Source organism: Lepisma saccharinum, chromosome 7, assembly GCF_977018435.1.
Source record: "Lepisma saccharinum chromosome 7, izLepSacc3.1, whole genome shotgun sequence".
NCBI classification, from domain to species: domain Eukaryota; kingdom Metazoa; phylum Arthropoda; class Insecta; order Zygentoma; family Lepismatidae; genus Lepisma; species Lepisma saccharinum.
In genome coordinates this window covers 37715542-37731308 of record NC_139235.1, presented here as the reverse complement: position 1 = coordinate 37731308, position 15767 = coordinate 37715542, and the positions used below count along the sequence as shown (strand labels likewise).

Here is a 15767-nt window from a genome sequence, read left to right as displayed (position 1 = left end):
GTGTTTCCCCTCAAAATACACTTTTTACTCAGTCAAAAAAATTGATATTCAGAAACCCATCAGGCTTTGCACAAGACCTGACCGCTATTACAATTTAGTATGACATTAGTTACGAAACTTCGAATTAAGACACTGCAATGTATTAATAACAATAATAATCTCTTTTCTACATCGAAATTAGCGTTCTCTAAAGCTGTACTTTCAGACGTGCCTGATAAATAAATTCCTGGAGTATCCTGACGTACAGAATAACTTGACAATGTATAGTACATGCCAAAGGACGATGCTTCACGATGTAGAAACCCCGGTTTTAATGCCATTATTGATGAAAGTTAGGTTGGTGCGACATTTGAAAAAGTCTGTAGTGTTACTTTAACATTTACGGAAACCGTACTAGGATAATATTCCATTCTTAATGCACTACATTCATTAACACAATTGCAGTATTCTGTTTTCGGTCATACTCTTTTTCTACTAATTCTTTCTACATGTCCAAATCAACTAAGGCAGATGAAAACTTTCCATACATGCTAACCATCTCAATATTGTTTGTATTAATTTATTCCTCCCTCTATCTTTCACATAATCTTTTGTTCAACAATCCTTAATGTTCTCAGATATCTGGACGCAAGACACTGGAAGCAATTTTCTGACTACTTTCGAAGCATGATTCGGACATATTTGAGTACTTTTCTGACTGAATCGGACTGGTTTGAGTTGCGGATTCAAATACCTTTCTGGATGATAAGGACAGATATGATTACTTTCCTGACTGATTCAGATTGATTTGAGTATATTCCTGAATGATTGCTGCGGATTCGAATACTTATCTGAATAATTCGGACAGATTAGGATACTTTCCTGAGTAATTCGTACTGATTGAGTAATTTCCTGAATGGTTCTGACAGATATGAGCAATTTTATGAATGATTTGGCAGTGTTTGAATAATTTTCTTAACAATTCGGACAGATACAATACTTTTCTGAATGATTCTGACAGATACGAGTACTTTCCTGAATGATTCGGACAGATACGAATACTTTCATGTAGCTACATTAGCTTTTCCAAACCTATTCGGCCATTTACCAACAATCAGTTGCACTATCTCATGAAAACAATCACTTTCACATGAATAACATAGCCAAAATAACATTCACTTTATAATGTTACAGTCGATAAAGCGGATGCCTTACCTTCTTGGATGTCGGATCAAGTCTTTCCAAAGACTCCCACTGTGACTTGATCTGATCTGGAGAAGCTATGGTGATCCAGGCAGTGTCGTCTGGTCTGTACTGTGAGACCAGTTCCAGCACAGCCTGAAGTCCTTCCTTGGAGGAAACATTGGACTGGTACTCCTTCCATTCATCTATCGTCCATCCGATTGTCATTTTTTCTTCCTCTGTTTATAGTAGAGAAGAGAAAGAAGAGTAAAGACGGGTAGAGCAACGACGAAGAAACAGATGAAGTAGAAACAAACCTCTTGTCGAAAAGCAATGCAATTTATGTACGAATTTGTTCATCTACTTGCATAAAATTGCGCCATTTAAATGTACTCTCACAAGGAATCGAACCTACGAATCCTTGATTGCGGTAGGCCCTATCGACGAAGTCAGGGACATCATATTCGAATTCAGAATAAGGTATTCATGTTCATTTGTGCTGGTTTCCCCCCAATTTCATTCCTCAGTAAATCGTTCATTGTGTTTTGCTTCTTTCAGACCGAAGCGACAGGTTTGGCCTGGAAGCGAGCCATCAGGGAGATTTCCGACCAAAGCGACACGGGACACGGTGGTTTAAGACCAAAGCGACACGGGCCCCTTCAGTCTATATGCAAACATTTACAGCTCATGCGCGAACAACAGACTGATTGGAGGGGGAAAGTTTGCACACGCGACTCTTGAAGAGATGACTACGGAAGGGGCATTTCTCCAACACCCACAAGGTTCCTTGTTTTCTCCTTGCTGTTTGATTTTCCCCATTCTTCTTCTCACGGCAGATAAGAATGGAGGAAAGGAACATCTCGCCTTGTATCCAAGTAGGACGTAACCTGGTTTTGCAGTTTGCTGATGTCTTTAGCTACGTTCTCTTGTCATTTCAATGGCTTTAATCAGGATTCTTCTCGAGTAAACTTCTTGAATCGCAATTGCCTACCAATGTATCTTCTTCCAAGTTCCGTTTCCTTCTTATGCAACTGCCGTGATTGTGGGTTGAAGGTCGTGAGCTTCGTATTGTGAGGCTTTGCTCTGCTGATCTTCTTTTGTTATTTACAACGGTTGGGGGTCGGCTGAACGTTGCAATTGGGAGTCTATGGGAGTGATTGTGGGAATCGAGGTACCTTCTGTCGAACTCCACAATGTGCTCTCTTCACGGCGTGGGAATGCTGTTATGGAAATGTGATTTGTTTGCTAAAACTTGAGCCTGGAGCTAAACTGCGTGCCATCGTTCTGGAGATTGGAAGGAAAAGATATCAATGTTGATTGCACCAGCGCTGATGCCTGATAAGAAAGGCCAGTTCGCGGACTAAGTTCAACAGTACAAAGAAAGATATCAAAGGACCCCATTCTAATATTTCGCATAACGAATTCAAATTAATGAATGCCATAAGGCGGGGGTCTTCAACTCATGGCCCGCAGACCCCCTTGCCGTGGCCCGTGCCAGTTTGAAAATTAAGTAAACCGGATTAAGTAAATTGTAGATGGCAGCATCTTACAGCTTTCAATATCATAGTGTCGCTTCATTGCCCCCTGGAGCGTCACCGAAATTGTCAATGTGGCCCGCACAGTCTGACGAGTTGAAGACCACTGTCATAAGTAATGCACGCAATATCTCTTTTGAGGGCCACAGAATGGCAAGAGACTTTCCATTGGGTGACATTTGGATAGACCATCGAGTCCCATCGCCGCTGTTTTTCCACTTTCCAGACAACAGTCCGCTACTTCGTCCCGCATATCTCTGGGCCAAGCCCGCGCATAGCGGCAGAGAAGGGGAGGGGGAATCGAGTGGGCAGAGCGAAGCACTACACGCTGCTGCGAAGGCTGGTAACCGCAGTCGCGTTTCCCCTCCACGCAATCCCATTCCCTTTCACGTGTTCGTTGGTGGAGCCGTCTCGCGTCACTACTTGCGCAGAGACCTAGTGCTTTCAAGTCGTTCATCACAGTTGTCAACACCGAGATGACTGATAGACCGCCCTTACCAAGTGAGACAACGTCAACATGTAGCATACATGCTGCATAAGACCTCCAAAAGGTTCGATATCTAGACTGGGATGAGTTTTAGATATCCAGTTTTGGAAAATATTTGGCTCTGTATTGGATATCCAGAATGGAATGAGTTTTAGATATCCAGTTCTGGATATCCAATAGACGTCCAATGGATATCCAGAATTAGATATCCCTCACTGGATATCTAATGGCTGTGCATAATATCCATAGATCTGATCTTGACATTGTGGATATCCAATGGATATGCCTTCGAGATTTATGCTGTATGGGTAGGCTCTCCCCGATGTCTTAGTGGTAGCAACGTCGCCTTGTAATCAAGGGGCTCCCAGTTTGATACCCGGTGGAAGCACATAGTAGTTCGGATCCCACTTTAAGTCTCGGTCTCGTCTCAATGTGTAAACGGTAGCTGCCTTCATTCGCAGAGACTTTTTCCGCTAAGCCAACTGCCATGAAACTTTTATTTCATGCAAAAATTGTTTTCCAGGACGTGGTTTACTTCCGATGCCCCTCTTTTTCATGTTATTGTCCCGTCACGAACGACACTTCCTAAAACATTTATGGAACGTAATTAATAATTACACCTCACGGAACACAATAGTAAAAGTATAATGGATAAAGAGGTTTACGCCGAAATTACCTTGACTGAAACCATTGTCTTTTTTGTTTCGAGAGGAACCTCGTAAATTTATTTTTTCTCACATACGTTCCGGCGAAGAGTAGATTGTAATAGCAAATTTCCAATGGTAAGTTCTGCCATCGCCGTAGGGTTAGGCAACACACACACACAACATCATGCGCGATAGTGCGTATTTCAGGGTATAGGTGTGCCATTTTCATTGTCGGTGACTATACCTAATCAGCATTTTTCAAGAATATTGAACTATTTGAAGTTTCTTTGAACCTGCTTCAGGATTTTTCGAGCCTAACTTTAGATTTTTAGGACCTATTTTAGGATTTTTAGAGCCTATTTTAGGAACCTAAAAATCCGAGATCTACTTATGACAATGCCTATAGTGCATTTCCGCCCTATGAAAATGCATGCAAGAAAAGAAGCAGACAACATAACAGTCAGAAAAATGTCAAGAGCCACCATGTCCTCACGCGAAAAATAAACAATCAGCATTGTGAGCACTGGCAGAAACAAAAATAAGTGGATGACAAGGAATTTCATGCAGTCAGCGAGCCTTGAAACGATGCATTATGGGTACTGGAGTGGATCCGGCGGGTTAACTTCACGAGTGCCACCTTGCCGTAGCTCACATGGGTTCTGCATGCTTGATTATGGTACTCGAAACTCCTCGATGCGAACTTTTACGCTTGTGTCCAATAAAGAACTTTTGTCAGTGTTGTGAGCAGAGGTGGTCATTTTCGTTCAACCTCCCTCACCCTCACGTCTCGGCTTCGCCCTCACCCTCACACACCCTCACCCTCACGATTTGCCTATCGCCCTCACCCTCACACGCCCTCACCCTCACGACTCACCAGTCGCCCTCACACGCCCTCACCCTCACGGCTCAGCTTTGCCCTCACCCTCACACGCCCTCACCCTCACGATTTGCGTTTCGCCCTCACCCTCACACGCCCTCACACTCACGATTTGCCTCTTGCCCTCACCCTCACAGGCCCTCACCCTCACGACTCACCAGTCGCCCTCACCCTCACACGCCCTCACCCTCACGACTCACCAGTCGCCCTCACCCTCACACGCCCTCACCCTCACGGTTCGGCTTTGCCCTCACCCTCACACGCCCTCACCCTCACGATTTGCCTTTCGCCCTCACCCTCACAGGCCCTCACCCTCACGACTCACCAGTCGCCCTCACCCTCACACGCCCTCACCCTCACACGCCCTCACCCTCACGATTTCCCTTTCGCCCTCGCCCTCACACGCCCTCACCCTCACAACTCTCCTTTCGCCCTCACCCTCAAACGCCCTCACCCTCACGGATCGATCTCGCCCTCGCCCTCACACACCCTCACCCTCACAAGTCTTCGGAGGGTGAGGGTGAGGGTGAGGTCTGCCCTCGTGAGGGTTGCCCTCCGTAGAGAGTTAGCGATGTTTTGAAGAAATAACTGGTTCCTTTACCACGTGCATTTCATACATTGAAATGACACGAAATTGTTAACTCATTCATGTGATGGAAGTTAATAATAATGATAATAATAATAAATTTTCTTTATTAAGCAATAAGGTTTAACAATTAGTATCATTTTGGACTAAGATTATTTGAGTTATATATTGCATAATTAATTTACATCAAATATAATTATTATTTTTAATATATTTATTATTTTTAACTATACGTTGTCACAAAAATCGTGGCATATACAGTATTGTGGGTGGGCCACTGACAGTAGCGTTCACTTTATAAACACCTTATCAATGGAAGATGCAATTGCTCCGTCTTTATTTATTGTTGTTTATCACCAGAGTTAGGATTTTTAGGGGAAAATTTCATTAGGAAAAAGGAAGGGAAAAGGTGCTAAAATAAGACCCAAAATGGGGCAAAAAAGGTGCTGATTGGGGCAAAAAAAAGGTGCTGATAATTATACTACTAATTAAAACTTTCCCTCCTATTTTATTAGTGTAAGCTATTCACTCGAAGCTGTGTACACATCACACACATAGGTTGTGTTACAGTTATTCACCAGAGTCTGGGAAAAACACAAAGCTGTTGTACCTTACAACATTAAGCATTTCTAAATTTTTAAAAGTGAGTTTGTTTCTTTTCGGAGATAAAATATCTCTATATAAGCTGAAGCTTCTCTCTACATCCACAGAAACAAGTGGGGCAAACTTAGTATTCACTCGGAATGGCAACTCTGTGGAAGTGGCAAATTCCACAACATCCGGATTCTTGTCAAGACCAGCCTCAAGTTTGTCTCTGCCAAAACCATCTAACTGGCCCCTCACAGCAGTAAAGATATCCCATGAGTATGGTTTGACCTATTACTGGGACGAGAAAGTATGAACCTCCCTCAGGCAGATTTGACTACACTTAAAACTAGCTCAACATGCCCATATGAGTTTTTTGCTCAAGTGTGGCACCCTGTCTAATCCAAGATTTTTGTAAAAATGCCCTCGGGAATTTCCCCTGAAAGTATGACCCCCCTCAGATTGATTTGCCTACACTTATAAAAGGCACTTCTGTGAGATTGTTGTCCATAAATTTGTTAAAAATATGCCCCTCTTGATATTTTTTTTGGCTACACTTAAAACTAGGTTAAACGTATTAACACACACACACACACACACACACAAATCACACTACTGAACCCAACTGATATTTTTTAGTAAGTATAAAGTTTTGATTTGGACCCCAGGAAATCTTATATACTAAACATCAACAAAAATGCCAAATCAAAAATATTGTAACCAATGCAAAAAGAATATATCCAGCCCCAATTGGGCTAAGCATCAAAAGAATTGTAATCCATACAAATGCAGAACTCCCACAAAAATATGCCCTAAATGCCATAGAAAATATAGCATGGAATATTTCACATATAAACATATAGATACTTGTTCTGCACAGTCATCAACATTGCCCCCCCAAAACCATCTACATCTGGTCTGAAAAGGAAGCATGAAGCACCTGTTAATGCTGGACCGGCAAAGCAGCCACGCTATGCACCACCTATCCATAGCAGTTTTAATGGCCAACTTAGGGATCACCGGTTTGTATCAGAGCCAAAATGTGACATTAAGAATTTTTTGAACAGTGTAAATTCTGATGTGCAGGCAATTCTAAATGCACAAAATGGCTCTTATAAGCTGTCCCTCAAATTGTTTACACAATATAAGAAGCCAAATGGCACAAAATTTACACAGCCCCACATAACAGAAACTGTAGCTGTATATTCAAATGCAAATTCAGACAAAATAATAAGCAGTTTGATAGATCAATTGAATATTAAACACTCTGAATTTGCAGCAAAAGAGTCTGGATGGAGCCTATGCGGATCTCCACACAGGCTCTATGTTAATATTTCTGAATTCAGCACATTACAAGGATCTACATATTTGCCTTTACCTGCCAATATTAAAAACAAACAAGCTGTGGTTAATATAAAAAATAATGATGAGAAATGCTTTTTGTGGTGTATTTTAGCTGCTTTGTATCCAGTTTCAAGGCATCCTGAGCGAATAAGTTATTATAAACAACATGAAAATGATTTTGATGAAGCAATGGAGGGTTTAGAATATCCAATGTCTGTTCAGAATATTGATAAATTTGAAAAAAAGGTCTGGAATATCAATGGTAAACAATTATCTATTAATGTTTTTATTTGTTCTACTGGCCGTGGCAATTGCTTGATAGCACCTCTCAGAATCAGTACATTTGATGATGATTCTGCTGTTCCGATTGATCTGCTCTTAATTGAAGGGGATGATACACACCATTATACTCTGATACATAATCTTGAAGCTTTAGTGAGAACACAACTAGACAAATCCAATACAATATTCAAGTTGTGTAGAAGATGTTTAATTGTATTTGATGGTAGAAAAATGGTGAATGGTGTTTGTGAAAAGAATGCAGAAATTGCTAAAAACAAGTTAATTGAGCATCTGAAATACTGTGGCAACCATAAACCTGTTCATATGGTGATGCCTAATCCAAGGGAAAATGCCAAATTCAAAAAATTTGAAGCCTTGTTGGAACACCCAGCATATATAGTCTGTGATTTTGAATCAAAACTCAAACCCCTTGCATTCTGCAGTCCAGATCCTGAGGAATCTTCAATTACACCATACTAGCTACATGAACCTTCTAGTTTTTATTATGTGGTTGTACAGGATGGGGTTGTTAGTAAAGAAGATTTATACATGGGATCAGATGCCATCAAAAAATTTGCAGATAGAATAGAAAATGAGTGCCATGACATAGCATCTAATGTCTTATTAAAATCAAAACCTATGTTGCCTTTAACAGAGAAACAGATTGAAGATTTCAACAATGCAGAAAAATGCCCGGTATGTGATTCTGAATTTTCAGATACAAATATCAAGGTTCATCACCATTCCCATACAGATGGTAAATTCTTAATGGCCCTGTGTAATAGCTGTAATATTAAGATCCAGAGACCAAAATTTGTCCCCATATTTTGCCATGGTGCATCCAATTATGATTTTCATCATCTGATCAGGTACGAGGGGTTTGACAAGCAGAATTTAAATATTTTAGCTGAAAATAATGAAAAATATATTGCCATTAGCAAAATAATTAAAGTTAATGGTGTTTCTATTCACTTAAGATTTCTTGATTCATACAGAATTCTGTCTGCTAGCCTGGCTACACTGGCCACTCAATTATCTGATGATCAATTCAAAATCACATGTGCTTTGTTTCCAAATCAGGACCTAAAATTAATTAGGCGGAAGGGTGTATATCCATATGATTATGTTACAGATTTTTCTAAATTTGATGAGTGTTCTCTGCCACCACAACAAGAGTTTTACAGCAAAATCAGAGGATCTGGAATCACTGATGAAGATTATCACCATGCCCAGTTGATGTGGAACAATTTAAAATGCCAGACATTTGGTGATTATCACAAGGCTTATTTAAAACTTGATGTCACTCTCTTAGCTGATATACTTCAGGCATTTAGAAAATCTTCCATGGAAAATTATAAGCTGGATCCAATGTATTTTTACAGTGCTCCGGCCCTAGCATGGTCTGCAATGTTTTTAAACACTAAAATGCAATTGGATCTGATCCAGGATCAAGATATGTATCTGTTTATGGAACAATGTATAAGAGGAGGCATGGTGCAATGTTCTCAGAGATATGCCAGAGCAAATAACAAATATATTCCTGATTATGATCCAGCACTGCCATCAAATTATATACTGTATGTAGATGCCAACAGCCTCTATGGTTATGCTATGATGAAAAAACTGCCATATGCAGGGCTTGAGTGGGTTGAAGATTTTAATATTGAAGATCTTCAGGATTTTGATGACAGTAACTATGGCCTGTTTTTAGAGGTTGATCTGACAATTCCCGATGATTTACACAACATATTTTCTGATCTGCCCCCAATTCCTGAGGTTAAGTGTTCACCTGGCTCTAAACAAAAGAAATTGATGATGACTCTAGAGCCAAAACAGGGTTATGTCTTATATTACAAAAACCTCCAGTTCCTGATGAATCATGGTGTTCAAGTGACCAAAGTTGGAAACGTTTTGAGGTTCAGGCACTCAAGATTGTTGAAACCATATATTGATACAAACACAGAGCTTCGAACATCTGCAATGAGCCAATTTGATAAGACCTTGTTTAAATTGATGGTCAATTCAGTGTATGGCAAAACAATTGAAAATGTCAGAAAACATATTGATGTTAAAATAATTACTGACCCCAGCCGGAGCAAAAAATTGATAGCAAAGCCCAAATTCAATTACAGAAGAATTTATGATGAAAATATGGCACTTTTCAACATGAAAAAACAAAGATTAAGTTTGATAAGCCTATTTATGTAGGGGCTGTGATATTGGAATTGGCCAAATTACACATGTTAAAATTGTTTTATAATGTGTTGAAGCCTTTTTATAAGGATCGTGTTAAACTGATGTACATGGACACAGATAGTTTTGTTCTTGATATTCAAACAGAAGATGTTTATCAAGATATAGCACAGCCTGAATTGTTTAAATATTTTGATACCACTGAACATTCAAAAATTAAACACCACAACAAAAAGGTGCCTGGCAAGTTAAAAGATGAGACACTTGGTGATGTTATTGTGGCATTTGCTGGGTTAAGGGCCAAGATGTACAGTTTTGAAACATGTAGTGGCGCTGTTGCCAAAAAGGCCAAGGGCATTGGCAGAGTGACTGTAGACAAAGAGCTTGAATTTGAAGATTACAAAAATTGCCTCAAATTATGTAGCACAATCAGAACATCAGAATCCAGAATTCAGAGTGTGGATCACTTGTTGACTACCAATATTGTAAAAAAAGTGGCTCTGGACCCACATGATGATAAGAGATGCATTTTATCATGTGGCATACATACTTTACCATGGGGTCAATGTGATTTGAAAAGTGGCAATCAATGCCCAATTACAGAGCATGATTTGAAATAAATAAACATGCCTATGAACTTATATGGGTTCAAAAAACAGGCTATTATGGACCTGCCAACACCACAACCCTCTTCTGATATAATATCTAAACTAAGTGCTTTGTTAATTATTCATCTGAACAGCATACTTACAGATGTTGATGATGAAACAGGTAAAATATTGTACATATTTAACAATAATTTAAATCATTACCAATTACCTGTAGGTGGTCAATTGCAATTTATTACAACCCCCGAGGGTAATGTCAAGATTTCAATAGGGAGAAATATTTATAGAATTAAGCACTCAAACATGATTTCTGGCACTGTATATACTGTTTCTGCTGGTGACTGCTTATATATTGAGGTCCCTGGATCCTATGACAAGCTTATACCTTTTTTTATAGAATTAAGAATTAGATATTCAATAATAAATAACCACTAAAACAAAAATGCCTAATGATATATTTGGCCATACAAGGCATGAAGATCACAGTGATGAGATTCTGATGCTTGATGTCAGAGTCAAGAAATTAAGAAGTGATTTACAAGCTTTACAAACCACACTCAATGCCAGTCTTCAACTAGAAATTACAAATTTTCAAACACAATGCATGGACCCTCTTCTTAAAATTGACTCAGAACTCAAATTATTGCTTCAGAAATATACTGATTTTGCCACATTGGATAATTTTCAAAGTTTAGAAGAAGCTGTAGGAGCTCTTCAAGCCAAATTTAAGACCCAGGCCACCAACTCTGAGCAATTGAAACAGCAAATGGAAGAGCAGATAAATAATGTCCAGACACAGCTCCAAACAATTGTCAAAAGCATAAAATCACAAGAAGATTTTGATCTAGTGATTTCCACTCTAAAGAAACAGATTCAATCACTCCAGATACCTAATCTGGACCCCTTGAACAATGCCATAGCCGAGATTAAAGAAAAAATTGAGACACTTGAAAATTTTATGAACAACTTGCCATCTTCTGATGCTTTGAGTGCAATAACTCGGAGTGTTGCAAACATCAAGCTGCAACTTGAAACATATGAAGATTTTGGAAAAATTCAAAGTACCATAACCCATCTTGAGGGTACAATAGCAGCAGTGCAAAGTGATTTGACATATGTACAAGAATCTCTAGAATCCCGCCTGCCTGGTATTGTAGACACACTTGTCAGTGTCCAGCAACAGATCACAAAGCTTGAAAACCTCAACACTGAATCTGAGCTATCTCATTTTCATCACTTGATCGATGATATCCAAACAAAACTTGAAATTTTACAACAATCAACACCCACTCAGGCATATATAGCCCTGCTCCAAAATGCTATGCAAAATGTGGCTGATGCTTCTGAATTAAATAATGTGAAATTGGCACTTGAATCTTTGCAAAATACTGTAACAAATCTGCCTACATCACAGGAACTTAAAAATATTAAGAGAGCAGTGAATCGCATATTGAAATCAGAAGATATCAAGAATATCCAGACAGAGATCAAACAATTTACTCAGACAGTGGCCACTCTACCAACTAATCAACATATTAATGAACTGCATGCCCTGTTTGAGGATATCAGAAGACAAGTCCATGATCTTACTGCTCAAAATTCAAAATTGGCAGTTGTTGAAAATTTACAGCAAATTGTAGCTAATATCAAGCAACACCTAGGGACCATGGAATCCAATCAAGCAAATGCTCTGTCTGTTTTTGCCACCCAGCTACAAGAAATTGTGCAACAATACAAGAAACTTGTTGTGGACATAAAAATCAAGCCAGGCCATGATGATGTTGTTAGGACCATCAATGAGCACCTTGAATCTGTAACAAGCAGATTGCTTACAGCAGAATAAGAAATAACCGGCATAATCGAGAATCCTAAACATACAAAAATTCTTGAATTGTACAGCATCCCCAACAAAGAATATGATTCACCATTTACACCAGGTGGCAAAATATATATGCTGTCCCCTGCACAATTTTATTACCAGTTTTTTGTTGGGGGCACACTGAGACCAATCAAGATCAAATATTGGCTTCAACCACAGGCAAACCACTACCCCACCTTATCAATAACAAATGCTGACAACAAACAAAAAATCACCAGTGTAGAGTTAGAGGATTTTACAGATCCCAATACATTAGAAACATCTTATGCTGAAGATGAAGGCTCTCTGGAATTTCATATACAAATAATAGACAAATTATATTTAGAAAATCCTGTAGTATCAGCTACTGAACACCCCATAGTTGCAATATTCTTGTTTTCATATTATGTCTAGAAAAATTATTGTTGATGAATTACACAGACAAGCCAGACATAATTATAAGAGACTGCCAGTAGTCACAATAGGCATAGATGATTTATGGCAGAGCGACTTGATTGAGATGGCAAGTGGACAGCTGAAAAACTTAGACAAAATCAACAAGGGCTACAAGTATCTACTCACTGTAATAGACACATTTTCTAAATTTTCCTGGGCTGTGCCACTCAAATCCAAGACTGGAAAATGTGTTACAGAAGCCTTCAGGACAATCATCAATCAGAGTGGAAGATCACCGCGCTATTTGCAAACAGATAATGGCAAAGAATTTTATAATTCTGTGTTCCAACAATTTATTAAAAGCCATTCAATACAACATTATTCGAGTTACAGTGATCTCAAGGCCTCAATTGTAGAGAGATTCAACAAAACCCTAAAAAATATTATGTATAAACAATTTACACTTCAAGGTAATTATAAATGGCTTAATATTCTTCCAGAACTTCTACATAAATATAACAACTCGGTCCATTCCACAATCAACATGAAACCCTCTGAAGTAACTTCATCTGATGAGCAAAAATTGATCAGGACTGTTTATTATCCTAGATACCAGCCAACAACAAGAAAAGCCAAATACAAGGTGGGTGATCAAGTAAGAATCAGCAAATATAAGCACTTATTCAAAAGAGGCTTTACAAGAAACTGGAGCACTGAATTATTTACAGTGGTTCAAGTTAAACCTTGGACCCGATACACATATATAATAAAAGACCACCGAGGAGAAATTCTCAAAGGCCGGTTCTATGAAGAAGAACTCAACAAAACTAAACAGCCTGACACATACCTCATAGAAAAAATCATACGCAGAAAAGGCAACAAGTTACTTGTCAAATGGCTAGGACTCCCAGAACACAGCTGGATCGATGCAGACAAAGTGATAATATGAGCACCTGGGATGTTATAAAGAGGCTGCCAGAACCTGAACAGCAGATTAAGAGAAATGGCAAGTTGCTGCCTGATAATATTAGATGTCTTATTGTTGGGCCATCGGCTTCTGGTAAAACTACACTAATGATTGATAATTTTTTATTGGCACCCAACTGGTTAGACTGGAAAAACAGGCACTTGTATGTTTTCTCTAAGAGCTTGGAACAATTAAAATATCAGCAGCTGATGAAGCTATATGATGGATTGGATATTGCCACTTTTGAATCAGATGTTAAGCCACTCCATGAATGTCTCGATAATTCTGTTGTTGTGTTTGATGACATTATACTGGATAATCAAAACAAGGTTAGAAATTTCTTTACACAGGGCCGACACAAAAACATTGATTGCTTCTACCTGGCACAGACTTTTTCTAAAATACCGAAGCAGCTGATCCGAGACAACAGCAATTTTATATGTATGTTTCATCAAGATCATACCAACCTCAAACACATACATGATGAATATGTAGGTGGGGACTTGAGCTACAATGATTTTTCCAAGTTTTGCAGTAGGTGCTGGAACCAGGACAGTTATGGGTTTGTCACAATTGATATGACAAGAAAACCCAATAGTGGCAAATATAGAAATAAAATTAGCAATTTTCTAGACATTGAAACATATATAAATAACCATGAAAAGGCCAATTATTGATGATCTTAAATTAAGAGATTATCTTGTAAAAAGATTTAAGGGATGAAATCACAGAACCGAGGAATTTATGAACAACACAAACAAACAGAACAGCCTATTATTGATGCTATTAGTGAATTTGGTAAAAATATCAAAACTGTTACAGAGCAAAATCAAAATTTGATCACAGAGCTTGTACCTGTAGCTGCTAGGAACATATTAGATTATCCAATCACCCCACTTTCCAGTATTCATACACCTAGTCCTGTTGCTCCTCGAAGAATTGAAGCTACTCAGGATCCTATTAAATTGGGTCTTCTTGCTCAAAAATATTTAAGCAGACCTAAAGACAATAAAGATGAGGTCTTTGGCTTATATGCTGACACAGAGCGTGATGGTAGCATCATACATAGAATTGGCAATTTTAGAGTAACATTTATGGGAGATGATCTCATTGTATATTCAGAATCTCATCTTGGAGAAAAAGGTGGTTTTGTTAAATATCCTGGCACACCTGGATTGTGGGAACTGATGACTAGGAAAAGGCCTGGCAACTATACAGATCAAGATTATGAGCACTACAAAGAAATATTAATAAAATCAGATGCTCTATACCAGAACAATGATCCCACACAAAAAAGAGTCAAGTCTAGCAGTGGAGCAAAATACAACAATTTAATCAAGCCCATATGGTCACAGATCAAGACTGGCAGTGGAATCAAACAATACAACACCCTGCCTAAAGAATTTGTGTGGGTTGATGATGTCAGGAAACTTGTAGATAGGTTATTGGTGATAGCTGTGGAGGAAAATGCTGGTAACCACAATTTTTACAATGAAAAGGTTGGAATTATGGACATGATAAGCACCAAATTGTCTAATTTTATAGTGAATGACACTAAGGAGATTGGATATCTTATAAAAATTATTAATACTCTACCACCTAAATTTTGGAATATTTCTGAGGGTCGGGGGTTGGTTAATGACATTATAAACAAGTTGCCATTTGAACTACACATTCCAGGCTATCAGTATTGTGGTCCAGGCACAAAATTGGAGCATAGATTAAACAGAAGGGATCCTGGTGTTAATCCCCTAGATGCTGCTTGTAGAGACCATGACATAGCATACAACACACATTCTGATCTTGACAAGAGACATGTTGCAGACAAGAAATTAGAAGAGGCTGCATTTGGTAGATTTGTAAGCAAAGATGCTTCTTTAAGTGAAAAAATAGCAGCATTGGGGACCACCATAGCTATGAACACCAAACAAAAACTGGGGTGGGGGCTGTGAATATGTATATAATAAACCTAGAATGTATCAAATACCTTATGCAGGTCTTAAATCTATTAAAACTATTGATAGCCTTTTAACCAAAAAGCAGCGCAAGAAAAAAAGCTCTTGTATTGCCAAGGGCCATGGTATGAAATTGTTGCTTAGTACCCCCCAATTAAAAAAATTACAACAATCTAGAAAAAAATCACATGTAGGGGGTTTCATATTTACTATCCCGGCCATCTTAGCAGCACTTGGGGCTGTGGGGAGCTTGGCTGGGGGATCAGCTGCCATAGCAAAAACAGTA

The 15767-nt window shown here is 38.8% G+C and overlaps 1 protein-coding gene across 2 annotated transcripts in view; it reads right to left on the bottom strand.

Annotated features, from left to right (window-relative positions):
- LOC145989812 (uncharacterized) overlaps window positions 1–15767 on the bottom strand; it is a 54960-nt gene that overhangs the window by 5753 nt on the left and 33440 nt on the right. For both annotated transcript variants that reach the window (XM_083125174.1, XM_083125173.1), the window contains exon 2: window positions 1195–1400. In XM_083125174.1, the coding sequence (XP_082981300.1) occupies window positions 1195–1389 (195 nt within the window). In that variant the 5' untranslated portion in view covers window positions 1390–1400. The remainder of the gene's footprint in view (window positions 1–1194; window positions 1401–15767) is intronic.